The sequence below is a fragment of the Meleagris gallopavo genome, chromosome 13, assembly GCF_905368555.1.
Source record: "Meleagris gallopavo chromosome 13, MGAL_WU_HG_1.1, whole genome shotgun sequence".
Lineage (NCBI taxonomy): Eukaryota > Metazoa > Chordata > Aves > Galliformes > Phasianidae > Meleagris > Meleagris gallopavo.
This window is the reverse complement of record NC_139416.1, coordinates 13,437,738-13,460,044: the sequence shown is the minus strand read 5'-3', so window position 1 is coordinate 13,460,044 and position 22,307 is coordinate 13,437,738. Positions and strand designations below refer to the sequence as shown.

General features: G+C 40.0%; 1 protein-coding gene across 1 annotated transcript; it reads right to left on the bottom strand.

Annotated features, from left to right (window-relative positions):
• Nucleotides 1-3,990: 3,990 nt before the first annotated feature.
• CLEC3A (C-type lectin domain family 3 member A) lies at nt 3,991-9,612 on the bottom strand. The gene is made up of 3 exons (XM_003209837.5): nt 9,498-9,612; nt 7,479-7,559; nt 3,991-4,376 (listed from the first exon to the last, which is right to left on the bottom strand). Exons 1-3 carry the CDS (start codon nt 9,610-9,612, stop codon nt 3,991-3,993), a joined length of 582 nt encoding a protein of 193 aa, XP_003209885.1.
• Nucleotides 9,613-22,307: the final 12,695 nt, after the last annotated feature.

Here is a 22,307-nt window from a genome sequence, read left to right as displayed (position 1 = left end):
GATCTCTATTGGAAGAGAGGGTACTTTTGGCATGAGGACTCTATTAAGCAATGCTTGATTTCAATCCTTAATTTCGTTATGCTTCATCTTCTCCTATGTAAAATGGGGTTTGTAATCTTTCTTTTTTTTTATCTAGACAGTAAACTTTTCTGAATAGGAGCTTTGTTCTCCATGTACACAAGAAGGACCTGAAAACAAGGACATGATAATATTGTAAGTTAGAAGAGGCAACTCTGATTACATATATGTAAAATTTTAACAAATCAGTCATGTTCTAGAAAGGGTTAGTTTTGCTGCTGTTGACTACTGGTTAAAGCTGACTTTATCCTAAGAAAAAAGCTTGTACTTTTAATCCTTTCTCTTTCCTTACTTGATAGTCCCTCATCTCTTGTTTCTCCTCCTATCATTATTTTTGCACTCCAGCCTTCCAAAAGCATGACCAGCTGAAATATTTTCTTAATGATATACTTACTATGCGGCAAATATCTTTTTATTTACACTGAAAATGATATCGAAAAATATCTGTTTCAACCAATTTTCTAGATGACTTAAACATCTCACAAAAGAGCAAAACTCCTGGCATACATGATAACTTAAGAAAAAAATCAAAACAATTTATATAAAACTATCATAAATTGCATGTATTTCAGAGATGTAGAAGATGCAGCCCTCATTCAGGAGCAGAGGCTGGGCGTTGAAGTCTCCAAAGGGAGACTCGGGAATAAGTTTTGCAGCCCTGCTCCCGGACGATCTGCGGACAGAACCCCGCAGAGCCTTTGCCATGCAGTCAGAGGCAGTTTTCCCTGCTTGGAGGACCTTCTTTGCACAGAGTCACTCACCAGCTGCCCCTCAGCTTCAGCACCGGGCGCTGGCGGACAGCGCCGTCCCGGGGCGGCGGCCGAAGCGCTGCGGTCTGCCCCGGGACGGCGCTGTCCACTAGCGCCCGGTACTGAAGCTGAGGGGCAGCTGTAAGCGCTGGCTGCGCGGGGTGCGCCGGATCCTGCGAGCAGCACATTGCCCGGAAAATCGCTCTGTTGCATTTGCACCTCACCCGTTGTTTGCTCCTAACAGTTCAGATGGGAGATCCGCTTCGTCGATGGGGATTTCAGAGCAGGAACCGACAAGTGCAGTGAAGGTATAGTGGGTGGCCTTAACCAATGTAATTTAAAATACACAGAAGCAGACTTCTGCGTCCTAGAAAATTTTCTTTCCCAAAAGGGTTGATAAGTATTAGGACTGTGGAGAAGAATAATGTACGGAGAAAAATAAATAGCAGCAGGAAAAATCAAGAGAAAAAGGTGGGAGAAAGAAGGAGGAAACATTAGTATGTAAAAGGGCTATGGTTACATTTGTGTGTGTAAGTTCATATGTTACTCTGTGCTGAAATACGTGTGGCAGAAGCAAAGCGAAGCAGCTCTGTAGCAAGACACCTATGTTGTCCAGGCAGAATCTGAAACATATCGGGAATTCAATAGTCTTATTTTTTTCTGCCCGAAATGGACATTTGCTAGTACTAATATCAGATATAGAAATAATGTATATCTAGCTTTAGTGACAAGCATTTCTGAAAATTAATATTAAGTCTTTAAAAATAAATGATTTTCTATTTTCTTGCAAATATTATTAGAAAATAACTGGAAGGAACTGAAAACAGTGTTTTCTACAATAAATATCATTTAAATGGCGCTTCAGACTTGTTGTGTTCTGCGTTCTGCTGCTGTACCACTGGGTGGGAGTGTTGCAGCTTTTTCCAGAGTTGATTTGCAGTCGCGTACCTAAAAGTTGCAGTTATGTCCTGTTGCACAACTTGGTGAGGAGATGAAGAACTCAGAGCTGGAACTTGCAGTGAAAAAATCACCAGGAGACCTCAGAGGATTTCAAAAACTAATTGAAAGAGACTAGGTAGACAAAAGACTAGAGAAGGAAGCCCAATCTGCTCGAATGGAAAATATAAATAATACTGAGTGTTATCCAGAAAGAGGAAACACAGGGAAGGATGGTGATAAGAACCTGTGCAAAGAACTGGTGGGTCAGAACTGGCCCACCTTGCAGCAGATACTTATCCTTGCTCCCTTCATACAGGTGCACTGAGATGGGAGGTAGTGATGGTTAATTTGATAGGACAAAGTTTTTCTTCCTGCTATGTTTCTACTTTCTTTTCTTTTTGTCTTGCTCCCACTGCAGGCCTTTTCAGGAGATTTTCATCATCCTTTCCATCTCCAGCCACATCAGATTTTTCTCTGTCATTTTTCCAGTTTACTTCATCTCTGCCATTGTTACTTATTTAATCAAGAATTCTGCTGTGAATCTTAATATTGATTATCAATTTATAAACTCATCAAACTTTGATAGTTGTTTGCAGTAAGCAGGTTTTTGAATTTGCACTGAACTTGCAATTTGCTTGTAGCTGTAGGGATATGCTCAGATAACACACTATTTCAAGCAGAGGTAAAGAAGCCATAGGAAATGACTGCAGACTTTCAATTGTGTTACAAAATAGGTAACGGGAATATTGCTTCCTAACCACAGTTGGTAGATTTTGATAGAAAATTTGGGGACTTTTTGCTCCTTTATTTAACTATGGAGCCAAGTAAGACAACTCAGAATTAGGCCTACGTGCTGGCAAATTGAATTAATTGCAATAAATATTACAGGGCTGCACAGAGTGCTTGCATCTTAAATGATACTCAGGCAAGTAGGGATTTTGTCTTGTGGCATGTATGTACAGTAAAGATGTGGTATAGTACACCCAAAGATCTTATGAATCCTCCAGAAAGCACTTGGAAATAATGGCCTTTATATGTATGCTAAAGGTCTTAAAAACACTACTACATTTAAATACCAGTAATTGCAAATTTATTGCACAATTTAAGAAAATCTTGCACAATTAAAAGAGAAAAAGTAGAAATTAGCCTCCAAGCAACAATATATTTAAATCATTTATTGAAATTCCCTTACATGACAGAGAAACTGCAGTTTATAACATGAAGGCAAATATGTATTGTGATGTAAAGAATAGCAAAAAATAGCCAGCTCAAATGTTGAGTATGAAATGGAAAAATCTGCACATGGCCCAGTGAATGATGGTGCCAGCAAGGCATGCTACCCACGATATGGAGAGAGGTGATTGAGGGGGTATGTTGTGCCTGAAAGGGAACCCTTCCTCTCCATTCATGCCTGAATTATAAAGCCTCATTCTGATCCAGCAGGAGAGGCATTTGCACATCTTTCTAAGGGATTACATACTAGCAGTACGATCTAGTCCCAGGTTGGTTTCTTCTACAGGAATGTTCCAAGTGACATCTAATATTTAGCCATAATTGAGACACTTAGAAGCAACCATGCTTAGACCTGATATTTAGAATAGCTACTTCCCCCATTTTGTAGCAGTGTATCTTATTTAACCCTGTATGCTTTAAGAATTATCATCAGATTTTTCTTTTTATCTTTCCTATGCCATATGTAAAAGTCTTGGTCACAAATCCGTCCTATTAAACTCTGTAAGGAGGATGGCTATTTTCCCAGGATAAACTCCAATGTCTTCCTTAAACACTGGAACAAAGAAAAGCCCTACATCTTCTGTTAGAACATGTCTCCATACAGCAATCTTTTTGTATACTTTCAATAAATTTACTAGAGATCTGAGATCAAGCAAAACCTTTCTACCATGAAGATACAAAGTGCAGAAATGAAGGTGAACCCCAGTAACCTGAACATCAGGCTGAAAGAATATGGCAAAATATGATGCAATATAGGTCAAAACATAGCATGTATTCCTGTACATGATGAGAGGCACTCACTAGACATAACATTTTAAGCATCTGAGTAGAAAATAAATTAATGAAGAAAACTTCTGTTTCAGGAAAGAGTGAGTATAATGCAAGAGATGGATATTTTTAACTCACCACTGTCTAAGTGGGAGGGGCTGCTAACAAGAAAAGATGGCATGTTAATAACCCAAAAAACAGTCATGATCACATGTATATGGAATTATGGGATCAGAAATTCACAAATATATCTTTTGGCAGTACGGCAGACCTCATCCACCCACTTGCCTTGTGTTGAAAAGAAGACACAGTTTTCACGCTTCCCCCCGTTTGGCTGGGCATTATCCCAGTTGAAGTACTGTAGAGCCATGCCATTAACATCAACAAACTTCCCTTCATTTACCAAGTCATTGACACCTAGCCAGAACTCAGACCCTCCAGGCATACTGTTCTTGCCATAGTCTCGGAGAGTATTTGTTTCATCACTGTTCCTTGGGATAGCCAGAGTCCCTCCCTTGGCTATGCAATCTTCATTGGCTTCATGAAAATGCTTGGTGCCTTCTGATATGAGGTAGCACTTCTTATGGGCCTTTGTCCCTCGAAGACAGACTGTGAATAGATATTAGTTTGCAAGTTCAGTAAAAGCTTGAGCTTTAAATGATGTTTCCTAAAATGGTTATTTTCGAAAGGTATCTTGGTGGTTAAGCAATCAGGTTGCTCAGCAAGTGAAAAGCTCTTGCACCTGAAGAGTGGGTCTGCTACTCCTGTCTGTTTAGTATGTATCTTGTATGCAGCCAACATGCTAGTGTGCTTTTAGAAAGTCTAAGTGGCTTACAGACACATGTTTCTGGGGTGTAAGAGTTGGCCAAAAGCTGAACATGCTCTTAGGACTACTGCATTCACTTAAGAGAATGGATAGATAAAGTTGTGATCTTAATACCATGAAGTACTTTGGAAAATCTTTCCTGTGTTTACTTTGATGAACCTGAAGCATGATCTTAAGCCTCAGATTCCTACTTTAATTTAGATTTGCGGTTGTTTTTTTTTTTTTGAGTTTGGGTTTTTGAAATTTAATTTGGCTACTTCTGAACAATAAAACATCATCCAGACCTGTTGTCAGTATGTCTTATCACTTCTTTTTGTAAATAGTCCTCTTTTCACGTGTCTTACCTTATTTCATCTCTTAAAACCAGTGGAATGAGTAGGTATGGATGTTCATATTGTAGGCAGATGTGAGTTAGTCATTAGGAAATCTATACTTGGCTTTATACTAAAAAGGCAGATCTAAAGGTCTTTTCATATTTATGGTATTAAAGTTCCAGAGTACAGTGTTATGCATTAACTTGGCCTATTTCATAGCAAGGAAATGCTAGAAATGTTATTTTAAATACATCCTGCTCGCCAGAAAAATATTGATTTGAAAATCATAATGCAAATCTCTTTCTGAGTGATTGATAAAAGTATATTCCCACCTGCAGAAAATGGGCATTCATCTCTTTAATTCTTAATTTCTGGCCTTTCCAACAAAGTGTATCCCTTCAAACTCATATGAGGTAAAGTGACTTAAATGTATAAAAACTTTCTAAAAAGCATTCTGAGCTTGCGTGACAGTCTGAACCAAGTAACATAAGCACTTGCATTTAAAATCTGTTTGGACTTATTCTACTGGAACATATCAGAGAAGTCTTGATGTAAAGTACAAGTGTACTGAAACATGAATTTGGCATCTGCTCTGCAACTGGAATTGCCTTGCAAAACTGCTCTCAGAGTTCTTCCAGCCCAAAGTTTGTGCGGGCAGGCTTGCGGGAGTCAATCTTCAAGCTTCATTTTCCAGCTCTCCTAATGCACATATGTGAACAACTGGCTCTCCAAAGAAAAGTACTTAGAAGAACAGGACCTACCTCATAGGAGTATTACTTCTAAGTTGAGAAAGGTAGCAAAGGACTTGAATAAACGACTAAAATATTTATTTTTGGAATCTTGCATCTGCCTGCTTCCAGTCCATTTCATTTATTGCTTAAACTCATGTTGTACTTAAATAAGAACAGTCATGAAACAGTATGAACATCTTCTGTCCTGATGTTTTCTATAGTCTAATTCCTGTCATCTGTTCTAGTAAAAAAAAAAAAAAAAGTAATGATGTATCTGATCAACAGGATATGGAAATTCACTCTGGACCATATCCTACATGCCTCAGTTCTTTAGCATTTCCAGTTCTAGCAGTCATTGCATTCCTTAGCTGCATTTTCAATATCATCTTTTTATGCTGGGACTTATCCTTCAAACTTCATCCTTTCCAAGTCCTAAGCTAGATAATGGTCAAAGAAAAGTAATTAGACTACTTGCTAAATTTTGAATTCTTTAACAAATTTATATTCATAGGAAAATCAGAGAGACTTTATCTATTTCAACAATTCTGCAGTATTGATAGAGACTATTCCTCTTTAGGGAGAAAGTTCATGCTGCTAAATGGCATATGGCAACATTTCACAGTACGTAGAAAGGAAAACTAGGAAATTCAAAAAGGAAAAGAAGGAATCAGATTGTAGTATATCTTGAAAGCTCCTATAAGCTAAAAAAAGAGTTACTTTTTAAACTATCATAAAGCCATTAATGAACGCAGTCAGAGCTAGAGGGGTGATAGGTCTCTTTTTGCCAAAATTGGAATCCATTTGATCGGTATGGGTTCTGAATAAGTTTTGAGGATAGCAGATCTCCTGCCTCTGGTTTCATTTCTAAGCCACTGCTTACTTACTCTCAAGCTCCTTCTGGAAGCAATACAAGAACTACTTTTAAACAAGAGTTACTTGTCTAGCACAGGTTTCCTCTTTTAAGAAATTTCTATAGTCCTCTTATGACAAATTTAAAAGAAAAATATTTAGTAAAGCTCAAAAAGCTCTATGCAACCCAGGATGCAAAACAAGACAAACCCGCATATTACCATCCCTAAGCAAAATATGTTCTGTTTCATGTGAATGATGTCATTTCCTCTGTAGAGTCCTCTTGAATATATTTAAATGTCAGATTTTGTGTCAACAGCTGTGAAAAAGAAGAACTGTCTAGTAAGTGTGCACATATTTATCCTTATTTTGCTTGGAAATTTCCATCTAACTATTGGAGTATTTAAAGGACAAACTGCATGTTGATATAGGATATTTCTGAACTCACAGTGAATACTACTTTGAAGTTTTAGAGTAACTTTCACATCTGAATGTTGCAGTTCCCGCTATTTAAGATGACTCAGTCCTTTAAGCTTATCTTGTTTTTGGATATTCTCAGCCTTTACAATGGCTGTTTTTGTCTTAATAGTCAGCCCGTGTTCATATCCAAGCTGGGGACCCAACTTATTGACCATTTAAGCTCTGAAACCCAGCAACTATGCCTATGTCTGATTATGCCTAACATGCACAAGAATCACAGCTAGAGGTTGTGCATAGCAAAGACAGTGGTAGTTCTTGCTCCAGAATAATTATTGCTCTTTGTGAGCACTTAGTGAATCACCACATGTATACCATTAGTTCATACTTGCTTTTGCCCAAATATTTTCTTCAACTCTTGTTTCATCAATATAGCTGTATCATACTATGCATCGAAGGAGCTATATTCATCAGTCTCAAATCACCTTTAAAAAGATGAGTGAGACTGAAGAGTGTGAGAGAGAGAAGGCAGTGGTAACTTTTGGATGCCACTGAGGAGTGTAAGCTGCTTTACCTGATTGAAGTGCTTGCATTTCTTTGAGAGCATTTACTTCTCGCCACAACTTGTCAATCTGGGTCTTGAGGTCATCTTTTTCTTTAATAAAAGAAATATAGAGAAATAAGCAGGTATGCATGCAAAAAGTTATTTATTTATTTTTTTATTTTAACAACTGTTGAATTTCTGCATTGCCAAGATGTATTTTGACATTTTAAAGCATCAGTATTCTAGCTGCCCGTCTCTAGTTTATAGCAAAATTTGTTTACATTTGAACCTGTATGCTGTGGTGTGTGGGTGTACATGTACGTATACTGTATATATACATGCCATAAAAAAAATAGCAGCTCAGAAGATTCTGTGAACACATACGTTTTGCATGGCTTTTGTTTTAACACAGTGAAGGATAGCCGATACAATCTAAGTTTGATGTCTAAATGCATGCAGACAATCTTGCTGAGCTGCAATCTCCCCTTCCCAGGGGAGCCTTCCTCCCCACTGATGACTCGAGTCACCCACATTCAGCCCATGTCACCATTTTGTGACACTGACAAAAGTACCGATAAGATGATAAGAAAAGATGCTAAATTGCACATAATAATTTCATTTTCATGTTCTCTTCTGCATATTTTTCCCCTTAATCATTCTAATGGCCCACCACAATCAAACAGATAGCAGACAGGATTCCATTGCACAAGTTTACAGTTTGATTGCAGTGGTAAGCAGACCTTCCAGAAGCCACAGTAATGAGCACGAGGAATAAATAGGCTCTTTCACAAGCAGCAGAACTAACAAAGCCACAGTTCCTACAGATCTGTGTTACATCACCTAATCCTCCAGCTCCACCCCAGAAAGCTTGTCCCTTCTCCATACTCCCTAATCAGAGGGCATTGACCTTAGCTGTCCTTTATGTTCCCCATGGCAGGACTCCCAGTTCATGTTCTTCCCTATGATTCCCAGTTCCCAGTAGTCTCTCCATGACCCTTCTCTGCTTTGAAAGAGGTAAAAAGCAGAACAGATGAGCTTCTGGTACTATTTATTTATTTATTTGTTTAGCAGTAGCACACTTACACAGATCTTTTTTTTTTTTTTTTTTTGCACCCACATCCTGAATTTCATAATTTTGGGTAACTTTTCCTCAGGACACCCATTATTTTGACAAACTGTTTCAAATGCAGAAGTTATCAGTGGAAAGCTGACAGAAAAATGTGCTAGCAGCACAAGGGTATATCCAGCTAAGAACTGAAAAGATTCAAAGGGAAAAATAAAAATATGTAAGTCTATAGCTCCAAAGCAGTATAACTGTGCTGTACAGTGACTTTATCAAAGCTCCATATTTTTCACTGACAAGGAGCTTAAATATCTGCCATTAGTGTAACCTCCATTATGCACACTTCTATTAGAAATAAGCCTTTAAATTAAGTACACGGTCCTTTCCAAACAGTCAGTGGTTCTGTATTTGCTCTGTAATTTTTGCTCTAGGAATTTAATCCTTCTTTTGGAAATTCTTTATTAATTTGACTTGCAATTTCATCATATTGCTCAAGTAGTATCCCACAGATATTACACAGGCATTTGGTTAAAATTAGGAAATGGACAAAAACCTGAACAATAACCCTTGAAGGTTTAATGTCTTATTCTGTTCTTTTCCATCATGTGCACGTGAATTTCCATTCTTCTGCTCTTAGTACAACTGTGTGACTAGGAATGATTGGCTGGAGTCTTCTCAGCTTTACCTTTGTATCATAAATAACGTCAGCTGTTAACAGAGATGAACAGCCATAATTTAATTGCAATGCAGCTTTATTTCTATAACTCTATAACTCTATTTCTATATCTTCTATAACTCTAGCACATTATTCTTGGCTTTACTAACTCACATAAAAATATTCGAAAGACAGGCATAATATAGACTCGACTATTGTTTGTTAATAAACATTTGGATTGTGCTACTTTCTTACTCACACAATGTTAAGTACATTGTAAACTTGCACAGTCTATAAACCTCTATCCCTCCTCCCAGTTAAAACCCAGTACCTTTCACTCTACGTTTGCTGTGCTTCCTAGCTTTGACTTTGGAAGCCTGGCTGATGGTCTGATCCAGCAGTAATATGCTTATGAGAAGAAAAATCATAAGTCCAGTTTGTGCCATCTCTCCTTTAAAGAACTTCACAAAAATCTTCAAGAGATTCTCTTCAGCAGCTGTGAGAGCAAGTCACACAGACACATCACAGTCAGGACTGACTGAGGTCAGTTTTATAAAAGTGTAGTGACAGGGTTGGCTGTACTCCTTGCTTACGAAATGTGTTTAATACTGAAGCTGGCTGCAGCATAAGGTGCCCCCTTGTTCTCACGTCTCATCTGAAATTCCTGTTTCCTTTTTGGGTTCAACTGAGACAGGTTGCTTTTAAGGGCACTGAACAGTGCTCCGATTGCTGCAAATGAATGCTATTTCTTCAGAGATAACACTCTATCTTTGAAGCATAACGGTATGCAAAAGCAGATGGGTGCTCAAAAATGCCTTGTGTAACGCCAGCCTCAGGTAGGGGTAGCATGTTTCTGTCCCATGCTGATTAAGTATGGACAGTGGCCATGATCTTATTTACACTGAAACAAAAGAAGATGTTACTCCTTAGTAAACATGGCAGCCACACACACACACAAAGTATATATATCACATTGTCAGATGTTCATTTATTATTTTATTAGGAGTTCATAAATACCTGCTAGATATTACTGTGCTTCTGAATAAGAACATTATGTGCTATCAGCAGGGTCTAGTTAGTTAGTTAGTTAGGAACAAAAGATTTTCACACTCTTACCATATTTCCCAAATCCTCACTACATGGCCAGGGGAAGAGATACTGCTCACAGTAAAATACAAGATACTGGAAGCAGGACAGTGCTATCTAGTCTATGGAGAGGTGTCTGCATTTGGTGCTCCTTAATTTGCCTTGAGACTGAGTTTTCTGGGAATGCCTTTAAGTTGGGATTGCTATAAGCAGTATCACCTCTCACTGAGTTTAGTGGATAAATGAGACTTTCAACAAGAGGGTTTGTTTAAAATGCTGACACCGAAGTCATCGTTGGGCAATGGGTGCAGGCAGGAAAAGTTTATGCCTCTCTGAAGCCATGATTCCAGACCCCTCTTTGCCATCTGCCTTGGTTCCATTCTGGTCGTATTATCACTGTTTTTCTTTTAGAACTGTAACAGCAAGAGACTTATTACTTTATTAAAATAAAGCTGAGATTTAGAGGCATGCTGTTTTACTACATGAGTGCATATTGGCTTTTTTCTAACCACATAGATTCTAAAATCACTTCAGCACTCATAATGTAAAACACACCTACACCAGCTGTTTTAGATACCTCCAAACAACTATTTGGATTCTCCATAGCTAGTACACATCTATTAATCATGAACTAATACTTCATAAACTTTTCATAAATTCAGTGATTTGCTAAAACTTGTTTTCAGTACTTTTGCTTCAAAGTATTGAAATACATTGTAATGTGTAGAGAAAACTTAGGAACAGTGCTAAAAGAACAGTCTGAAGGTCTGTTTTGAAAGCTTCACCCAATCCATCCAGTAGGCTCTTTGGGCATTTTACCATTAAGAAAGTAGATCAGTTGGACTTTACTCCTAAAACCTGAAAAACAAAGCTGTCCTTGCATCTGCTGAGAAAACCCTTAAGGACACAGGAGATTGTTCATTTACAATTTGTTTTGAGTACCTGAGAAATAGGTTTCACACCTATGACTAATCAACAGCAATTAAGAAGGCAAGTTTAATTTCTTGTATACAGCGTGTGAGCAGAAGAGTCAGAGAAAAGCCCAAATATGTTGCTTAGAATATTTGAACTCCCAGTGCTAGTGGAGGAAGCAGAAAATGGAACCCTGTGGGAGGCCTAGAGCCCCTCCAGAGTAAATACAGGCTCTGTATATGGTCTAGAAACTGGCGTAACAATGCCATTTAGAGCTGTAATTTTTCTTTTACAAGCATAGTTAGAGTAATGTCATATGGCCCAGAGAGTGAACAAAATTACATATGTATGAAAGTAATTTTTCTTGGGACAAATTAGTCCTCTTTCTGTATGAGAATGTGCTATACAAATATAAATACTCATACTTTTATAGCTGTGTCCAGACTAAGATATGTTCGTACTCTTTATTCACACCAGTATAGCAGAACTTCTGCATAAAGACAAAGCTGCAGTTTTTCTTGAATTATTTAACTTGAAAAGAAACATTTTGCTGAATCCAGAGCTGCTGTACTGCACAGACACCTGGGTGGTTTTCTGGCTCCTGATTCCCTGCCTCATTCCATTTGCTTTCAGACAACTGAACCATTCAAAGCTTAAGCAACCTTTGGTGAAAAGTTCATTTCAGTTTCTCCACAGAGTCTCTTCAAGTTAAAAAGTCTATTCTCCTCAGAGACAGTTCCACCTTTATATGCTCCTGTAAACTGGCTCAGAAAAACTCTTTGTACAGCTGTTTTTCCTTTCCATTCTCAGCCATCATTGAGTTTGTGGAAAGAACATGCAACTGGGCACAGAGTATGAGAAGTCAGTGTGAGACGTGGACTGGATGCTCGGCTGAGATCCTGAAATAGTCTGGCTGCAGCAGTAATTTCCTGTTATGAGGAATAGGATCTATGCAGGGGGATCATGTCCTTTGTTATCCCCTGAGGTAGTAGAGCTACAAGTAGAATAATACTTGCAAAAATATCTTTAAAGAAAGACAATGTGGTATCTTGAAAAGCAAACCACGCACAAATTGCTATTTGAATGTCTGTATTTTACTGAGTTCTACGGTTCCCTCCAGGTTTCAGAGCTAATTGCATCATGGTCTGTTGGACCAAATGGGAAACTGAGGGGCTGCATCTGCTGCTGAAATCTGAGCAACTGTTTCTGCAACATTTCAGTTACAGAAATCTCAGCTCAACATAGGATTTGGAAAAGAAGCTTGTACATGGGTAATTATTTTCCTGTTCTACTGAGAGTATAAACAGAAAATGAGAACTGATCAGAGCTGTTGCCAACCTAAGGAATTTCAGGTGGGGTAAACCCAAGAGCCAATGTAGCCAACAGAGGTTGATCACCTCCCAGGCATCAGTTTTTATGAATGATTTGGGTAGTATATGGGATCCACTGGTTGATTTTCATTTATTTAAACTAAATATAAGAGATTTTGCAAATCCTTCTAACCGAGGATTATGTCATGCTTGGAAAAATACAGTGTGCTTGATTTCTTTGGCCTTGAAAAGTCTTAAAAACTTTTTCTTAAGGATTTTGTCTCCATCCAACCAGGTATGAGGCAGGTCTATGGCTAACATCCCAACACCAAGGTTATTTGGGGGAAATTTGTACAAGTAAGCTGTGTATTTGGAAAAGGGAAGGGCTAACCTTATGGTATGTGAGGTTCTGTGAAAATTCTTAATGATATTTTGGGTTTGTACAATCGGTTCAATGTTTTTCCTGCCATATGAATTTGCTTTTCTAAAAGGAAATTTGTTAGCCATAAGGGTTTTGCTATGTCTGTTACAATTAAAGGAAGTTACCAGTTTATTGAAAAAACAGGCTGCCCACCACTGACCTGCACTGAAAGTCCCTGAGTGTTGAAATGAGGGCATGTACATCTTCTTTAGGAGTATAAGACTCCTATCCCAAACGCATCCTCACCTCGACACTGATAATGGGATTGATGAACAGGCTTTTCTAGTTTTCTTTTTCAGTTCAAAGCTAGCTGCTTCAACTATAGGAGTCATGGGATTTGGTTTGGCTTGGTGCTTTTCATTTACCACACAGTAAATCCAAGGATTTTTACTTCAGAAAATGAAGAAATTTGAGATATAAATAATAGGTGTACAGAAAAGATTAAAATGAAAACATTTTGAATGTTTTTGAATGAGTGTTTTTGTATCTTCTGTTTGGGGCCTTTGCCATACCATCATCTAAAGCTGGACCTTAGCAAGCAGGAGACAGTAAGTTGTGTGCAAGAGGCAGCACAGTAACTTCTATCTATCACACATATTCAAGGAAAATGTCTTTATCTTATCTGTGACCAAACTGTATCACTTGTATTCCTTTCTTTCTCTTGCAGTGGCAGTGAAATTATGGGTTGTAAATGTGAAAAAGTAATGTTGATCATGTTTAGAAAATGAATTCAGAATTAGAATTCAGAAGAAATTCACCAGATGTATATAAACCAGTGTTAGCAAAATAATTGCTCTTTTTGGTTACCTACCCAATGCTGCTGAGCAGTGATAAAGTTGCCTTCTTGTAGTGTTGCCAAGTCTTGTTTTAAATCAGAGCTTTACTGGCAAAAATAGGTGGTACTGAGCATTTTGTTGATTGCCTCTGCCTGTGTCTTTGGACAGGAAGGACCCCAAGGAAATGGCTTCTCACCTAGGGTTACATGCTTTAATGGCTGTGTGAAATGCGCAAAAAACAAAACACAATCCCCCACAAACCAGAGACTTCTTCACAGTCAGGTGACTCCATGTCATCTCTAAAGATAAGGGAGTTTAGGAGAAAATTTAAAGCTTTGGTTTCCTTGCAATCCAGGTGCAAATAAAGCTGTTGAATGGGGTCTTTTGAAATGCTATTCCTCTGGACCTGGCAAGGTTTCTGTGTTGGGAATTGCTGGTGGCAGCACAGCTTGTTTAGCCCTCAGGGAACATGTGAGAATTTGTCTGTTTCTCTTTTGTAAACCTAAAATACCTGTTGTGCTAATTTTTCTCCTGCAGTGTGTGCTACCTGTTTGCCTTTCAGGAAGTGAACTAAAAACATCCTGAGCACTTAATTTCTCCCTTTAATTTTTTAGTTTTGATCACTGCAGTCTCTCTGCTATGAAACTTTACAGCTTCACATTAACATGATCTTAATATGTTCTGCACATCCTTACATATGCCAAATAACACAGTTTGGACAAAACCTTAATTTAGCCCCCCGCTTGCTAAGGTCCAGCTTTGAGATGCTGGTATGGCAAAGGCCCCAGTCAGAAGCTCACAGGACAGTCTGAAATGCACATTCACAGGTTCATAGCAGGTTAATAACAGTGTGGCTTTGCTTACTGCCAGTAGGGCTGGCCAGAGGAAGGATTGCATTTTGGCTTGTGTAGATGTTTGTAGGATTTTCCTATAGCAGATGGAAAAACAGACCTTCTCGGGAGTGTGATCATGTCTCGCTTTGGTGGCTGCACTTCACAGAGGACTCCAATGTTCTGCTTGAGGGCTGAGACCCCTTGCTTTGGCAACTCAGGAGCTTGAGATCCCACTCAGCTGTGTCAGTATCAGCACAGAGGTCCCCATCGCTGCAGTGCTGCTGCTCCCCTGCCTGCTGACAAGAGGCTTCAGCTGGGGCTGCCAGCCTGACCTGAGGCAAGGAGCCAAACCACAACTCTGCAGCCCAGGGCTGTCACAGGATCTGCAAACAGCTGACCCTGCTTTACCTGTCCTGGAGGCAGCACTACCCCATGTGTAAGCATAATCAGCTCATGCACCAGGCCCCAGGGTTGGAAAACGTGTGATATGGTCCAAGCAAAACACCTTTCTTTTAAAAGTCAAAGGAATTTTTAATATGCCAGATCGGGAAAGAAAAATAGCATCTAAATGATCTGAATGCAACTGTTGGGGTGATGTCTATTGACAAGTCAAGCAGTGGAAAGTGGAGCTGGCCCTGCCTTACAGGACAAATACCAAAGCCAGCCCTACTACACACACTATGCACACTTATTCAAATATTTTCAAAAGATCGTTTTGAATGGAAATTGTTCTGGCATTTCCCAAGTAATTTAGACACTGCATAGATGTAAACATCACAGAATTTTGCATTCTTACATTAGTCGTTGCCACATGCATTCTTACTGCAGTTTATTCCATTTCCAGCAGATGTCTTAAGTGCCCTAGGAATCATTAGGATAGGTCTGATTTTGTATTGTTTTCCCATCAAAACAAAACAGGAAAGACCAAGTTCCCTCTCTGCTTAATGCTCGGGGTAAATCCATTGTGTTTATGGCTTTCCCCCAGCATTACAGCAGAGGCTCAGGATCAGTCTCATTACATGTTTTCTTGAGGCTTCATTACAGTACGGTCAGCAGTTGAGACAGGCATCTCTCAGATCAAACATATTCTTACAACTGGGATTTCAAGGGAAAGGGGAGGTTATTTGTGCTGGTTTTGGCAATACTGTTTCCTTAAATAATGCTACAGGTTCTGCATGGGCTAAATTGACTTCCTCTAACAAGGTGATACAATTTCCCAGGTTGCATGGACGTCTGCCTGATTAAACTGCCTGATTCATCTTCTAAAGGTCTCTGAATCTCAGGATCATGCATGGCTGATACCACCACATTGCAGTCGGGGAATGAATGGGTGGGGATTGCCTAATCTGACATTTGCTGCCATGCATACACTTCATTCCTTTCCAGCCACAGGACACATCTCTGCAGTTCTCAGGAGCCCTCCTTACAGGCTAGGCTCCCCACTGACCTCAGACCTGCAGCTAACATGACCTGCTAAGCCTTCATCTAGCTCCCTGTCCCTAGGAGCTAAATCCTCTCTAAAGGCTACAAATCTTTGCCTGAGTAAGGCCAGCAGCCTTTGCTCTCTGTCAGATAATTAGATAATTAAGGGATCATCTCCTCACACAGCAGCAAATTGATGCCATGTCACCAAAGCTGGAAATGTAAAAGCCTGTCTAAGGGCAGAAATAAGCCAGCTCTATTTGTGCAGCTGTAGGCCTGCTGAAATGGCAAAGCTGCTTTCAGACAGGAGCTGGCAGGTTTGAGCAGTGCTACATGCTGCTACGTGGACTCAATAACTTGGGACTTCATTAGCATGAGGATCTTGGCTCCACACAGTGCTGCATGGAGGAGATGCTCCCCAGGTTACAAGCAGTGAATGGTCTCTATTTACAAGGTATCTAATGTGACCAGGAGACAAAAAACTACCAGGAAAAAACTTGTGTTATATATCCAACCTGTATGTTCTTATACAAGCTGGCACTTGATGCTGGAATTTGGGCAGCCTTTGTGCGCAGCGTCTGGTAGAGCAGGGGCTGTGGAACATGAGGAGCAGCAAAGCTGTAAGTGCAGAGGAGCAGCTGTATTCTCTGTGCAGAGATTTTTCATTTTGTCCTTTCTTTACTTGCTCCAAGGCTCCATAAAACCGGTATAAAACAGCACTGTGTTCTCGAGAAAGACAATTGGTTTGGGCAATGCGCACAATGTATTTTAATATGGAGAACTGAGTAAAGATTTAAAAAAGAATCTTTTTTAATAAGCTGTGGCATGGAATAAATATTACTCTCTGAATTTTTAATACTGAAGCTATGGCTAGGTTCATTTAGAGGACCAATCAGCTTGATGCTGTCCCTGTCAAAGTCAGTGGTGAAACTCCTATGAGATTCCAGTTTGAGTTGAATTTACTGTCTTAATGGGAATAAGGAAGGAAGCTTGTAATAATTATCCTTTTATTATCCTGTTTTGCTTGATGATTAGCAAACAGAACATTGTGTAATAACTTTATTCATTGCTGTCATGTTGAACAAAATGCAGATCAAAAATCTCATGTGAATCATATTATGTATGCTTTATTAAGTTAACCTACAATGCCAGGGAATGTGCTGCAAGCAAGATAATATTGAAATGAGGCTAATGCTTAATATGTGAACTGTGAGAATTGGTTAGAGCAGTACTGTGCAGCACAGCCAACGGCATCCAGTACGTGTAGGTGTGCAGCTGCAGATTGATTGCTCAGGTGGGAGCTTCAAGACAATTCCTTGTGTAAATCTCTCATCACGTGCCTATGGGAAAGATGGGTCTGGGACTCCCAAAGCAGTGCTTCTCTCACTGACACACTGCATAAACACACCCCTGACACAGGAGTCCAACATCATTTAGCAATCAGACTTAATTACAGCATAAATTTTTACAGCCCAGTATGCCACACCATTTTCCATCTGATCCTCAGATGGAGCAATCCCTGTTCTGCCCAAAAGGTGAGGATGAGCCCAAAGGGCTGGTTCTGCTTTCTCATATTAATCTAGGCACTGCTTGGCAGAAAGGGCTGGGGTCAGGAATCTGAGTTGTTCCTTTTCCCTGCAGTGCCCCACTGAAATGCTTCTAATGTTCGTGGCTGATTCAGGTTCTGAGCTATCCTGCTTGATGAGAAAGAGCAAGGAAAATCTTGACTATTATCTCTCAGCTGCATACTTTTCCATGGGGCTTTGCAGGCAGGGTTTTTAGCATAAGATTCTGCGGGTTCACCTCCTTTGCCTTGGAACAAGTATGATTTGAGACACAGCTTTCAACCACGAAGGAAAAAATTCCAGCTCAGCTGGTAAGTTTAATCAAGATTCTTTCAGTAAGGGGAAAATTAAATCCTGGAGAATTATAAATCCTTAAACCTAACAGCAATAAATAGGGCATTGGACAAAACATTTAGTTTCGTTTTTTCCTATCTATGATGGCTCAAGAACACAATGGTACCATTGAGAATCATAGAATTGCTCGGGTTGGAAAAGACCTTAAAGATCATCAAGTCCAACCACAACCTAGCTGTACTACCCTCACTCTAACGGCCCTCTGCTAAATCACGTCCCTGAGCACCACATCCAAATGGTTTTTAAACACAACCACCTCCCCGGGGAGGGTATGCTTTTATCAGACCAGTGAGGCACTTGACCAGTCAAAGGACACTTGGTTTTATTCTTCTTTTTTTTCTTTTTTTTTTCTTTTTTTTTTAAACAGTGGGAAATTTTTCCTTTTTTGAAATTCAGACACTAGAAGGGAAAAACTGCAGCAAAGAAGCAGGAAAAACATCTGCCAAAGCAAACAGTCTGCAAAGAAAAACACTTCTCTTATCTCTCTCCTGTGGTAACAATAAAATGAATGTTTTCTCCTAGTGGCCTCTGGAAAATCTCACAGATGTGACACATCCTTCAGGCCACACGGTGACAGTGGCAGAAAGATACCAGTCAGCCAGCTTCCCCCCCAGCCTTTGTAAATAGTATTTGGTTATTTGCTCATTGCCCAGCCAGCCCAGGGGTCAGTCATTTTAGTGAAAGTACAGAAATCCCTATTACAAATAATGCATCTAATGTATCTGCAGCCTCGCTCTGTTCTTCTGGAGCAGCTGGGATGCTGCACTGCTTACATCTCTCCATGTGGGAGATGTATTTACGAAGACTACCCAGCAGAAGAGCACAAAATGATTTGCACTGGTACCTGCAGCTTATCAGGGAAACAATGCTTGGCAGGGACACAGCTAATGCCTTGCAGAATGCAGCCCAATGCCAGGTAGTGGAAGGCTGGCTGATGGCAGCGGGGTCCTCCAGACAAGTCAAAGCCCTCCTAAGCTCTGAAGGAAAACAAGGAGGTCCATGCCCCTGCGGCCGTCCCTTGGTTATTGAGTGCCAAGGCCACACCACAGCTCTCTTCCCCTTTTAACAGATCCCTAAGCTACCAAGTGCCGGTGGCATCTCTTAGTCTATGCATTTTATCCCTGGATGGCCAGCCAGCAACTCTGCCGGGATGCTGGGGGACTAGAAATGTCCCTGCCTGATGTCAGAACATCATGAGGGCTCTGAAACTACAAGTTTAATGACTCTTCCTTTGCCTATTTAGGTTATGCTTTCTTTCAATCAGTTTTCAAGATTTTACCAACAATGGTGAAGACTATGCCTTCATAAGAGAAGGTTGGTGTGGTATGATGGAATTTTTTTTTTTTAAATCCCAATTGCTGTGAAGACAGATGATGCTTATTCTGGGCTTTGTTTTCTCATTTTACCCTAAATGCCTGCGGGAAGAGAGTCAAGGTTCCCATAGCAGTAATGTACCTGTGTTAAGTCCACAAAGATTTCATCTGTCACTCTCCGCGGGGGATCAAAGTGGGCATGACCCAGTATTCTCCAGGAGGTAAAGAATTAATTTTCCTGAGGCACTACCAGAGAACAAGAACAATCACTGAGCGCTGCAGGGCCTCCAGAAGCCCACAAAGAAGACTGGGACTCCCTTATCAACCTGATGCAAGACAGTGGTTGTTAAGTGTTGTTCCAGGGAGGACAGAGCCTTAAGCAACAGCAGAGCATCAGGCACCCCTTTACACTCTAGAAGTCAGCAACTTTTGAGCCTTCCCCTTTTTCAGCTCTGTGTAAGCCTGCCTGGCCAGAGAAGGGAGCGATGGTGCAGTTGCCCAACTTACCTGCCTTGTCCTTGTTGCTGGGTTGTTCTGCTGCCTGGCAAATGTGTGTATGCAGAGACAGGAGCAAAACTGAGCACTGAACACTTTCCCTGAACTGAATCATATTACCAGTGATGAGGTAAAGAAGAGCAAAAGCAGAAACCCTTGGAGGCTGACAGGGAGGGGTGTGCAGTGATAGTGCACTGACTGACGCACAGCACCCTGCAGCATCCCTCTCTGATTAGCTCTGCTTTGCAGGAGCATGGGCTGCTCCAGCTAACCATCTCCCTGGGGCATAAACTAGCTTTTTTAATTAAAATCAAAGCAAAGCAAAACAACAGAGAGTATGCCCTTACTTATAAGAGAGTATGAGCTTATTTATAAGCAATGGACAGTTCCTGACATGAATAGACTACTCTCCCCAATACTATCTTTGAACAGGAGAAGCTCCCAAGTAATAAATACCAACATTTGTAACATCTAACACATACTCTTACCTGTATTTTTGCAGCCCAGACTTCCACACAAGAAAACCCTTGTCCAAAGCATGCTTGTGTGTACAAATTTAGAGGGATTCCAACTCTTTCTCAGCCCTCTCCTTTCCTAACTGGGGATTCAAGGTTGCTACTGGGATGTATAATTACTAAAAGGAAGTCTGAACTTGTTAACAGACTGTTACATTTCCTGAAAACGCTTCTGTTGACAAATGAAGGACAGGAATCAGCTGATGAAGAAAGTGTCAATTTTTCTAACCCTAGAAACTAGTGGAGAGAGCGCTGAATGTTTGACAAATGGCTTCTTCTTCATCATCCCTAAATATATGGATGGGCTTTTTAACCACTGCTGATGGAAGTCAAGCCTCCTTAGAAGAGAAGTATAATCACCACAAATACATATTAATCTAATCAGGCATATAGTGAATAGATGTAAAACATGTAAATAAATCAGCAGATAATCTGTAAATTCTGCTCGTTTGCTACTCCTAGGCAGAGATATACATAATTATTTCCCTACAATTCATCCTCTAAGCCTATATGCAGAAAGCTGCAGAAATGCACGGCAGAGAAGGCTGAGACAGACACGAAAGCAATGGCTGAGTTAGGATCAACTGCAGGCAATTCATCAGCACAACAGTGCGGGCTGATCAGATAAAGCCACATTTGCATTTATACTCTAACCTGTTCTCTCGCAGGAAAATATTAGAGTGTCTGCCAGATGTTAAAATTTACTTGGAAAAGAGATGCCTTGGTGCAGATATCGGTTATGGAGTATTGATTGTCCTGGCTCCTTTCAGAGAGAAACAAAGCACCAGCTCACACCAAGGGGCTTAGGGCTGGCAAAGGACTCTCCCCCATGGTCCTCTATGAGCTGTGGCTGCTGTGCTGTGTGCTGGCAGACACAATCACAGTAGGAGAGTATGTTTTGGCAAAAGCCACCAGGATTAATGGCTAAGCACACAGAAAATGAGACAAGCACAAAAAGAGGGAATGGAGTAAGGATCAGGGATACTCAGCAAATTAAGATGATTTTATTGCATTTTGTCTGGTCGGAAACCACACAAAATCTGTATCCCAGCTTGGCTGGTAGCAGCAGCCACTGTGTATTAGATTGTGTGACAATTATGCCTTTCCACTGATGGCCCAGTGGAAAAGCTGGCAAAAGGCAGGGCTTTGTTAGTGATCACAGAGAGCTTGCAAAAGGCTGTTTGCTTTCAGCTTTATCCTGAGCCTGTGATCTGGGATGCACTGACCATTATTTGCTTATCAATGCTGGGAAACAGAGGGCAGAAATTTCCTCTGCTCCTCTTTTCAATCAACATGTGTTCATATCTTTTAGATTATAGGACTGATCCAGTAACTACTGCAGTGAGATTTTCCAGGGACATAACAGGCTTTAGAACAAGTCTGGCATGACTGGAATTAACCAAAGCTAACATTTTCTCTTCATTCAGATATTAAACTGAAGTTCATTGAACCATTTCTTCCTTTCATGCAGGCAGATCTTTAAAGACATGTACTCAAGTACAAACTTGAGATCATTGTTAAATTTTGGTAACCATAAAAAGTACTTAGAAAGAAAAAGTGTAAGAATCATTTCAGGAAAGATAATCTTACATCCCATGTCAACTGAACCACCTCCTTGAAGCCCTTAGTTAAGTCCAAGATCTAGGAATAATAGGATTTTTTATTCAATCGTGTCCTTGTGCTTTCTATCAGCTAATCTGGAGGTGGCTGTTTTGGATCCTATTTTAAGATTATTCCCTTTGAGTAACTTCTCTTCTTAAAAGAACCTTTTCTCTGAGGGTAACTTATGTGTCAAGCTTTTTCCCAGTGCAATCTGAGGGCAAAAATTCTGCAAACTACTTTTTATCCCTATCAAAATAACACACTTCACTGACACTTCATAAATGGTGCTTATACAATGTCTTGCAGTTCCTAGATTGTAACATTCAACATTTTATACTAAATTATTAATGTTTGGCAAAGTAGCACGCTCAGCCATTTTAATATCCTTGATGTATTCTGTAATAAAAAAAACCAAATATTTGTTTATCCTTCAGTAACTGAAATGGAAAATGAGACCTCAAATTTTCCTCTTAAACAATTCCAAGTCAGCTCCCTAATGTGAAACAGCGTATCAGAATAAAATATGTAAGCCAGGGA

Excerpts from the sequence above, each read along its gene's own strand:
- CLEC3A (XM_003209837.5), bottom strand. The coding sequence starts at position 9,612 with ATGGCACAAACTGGACTTATGATTTTTCTTCTCATAAGCATATTACTG. Across the intron at positions 7,560-9,497 it reads CAGCAAACGTAGAGTGAAAG|AAAAAGATGACCTCAAGACC; the intron begins GTACTGGGTTTT and ends CTTTTATTAAAG. Across the intron at positions 4,377-7,478 it reads AATGCAAGCACTTCAATCAG|TCTGTCTTCGAGGGACAAAG; the intron begins GTAAAGCAGCTT and ends ATCTATTCACAG.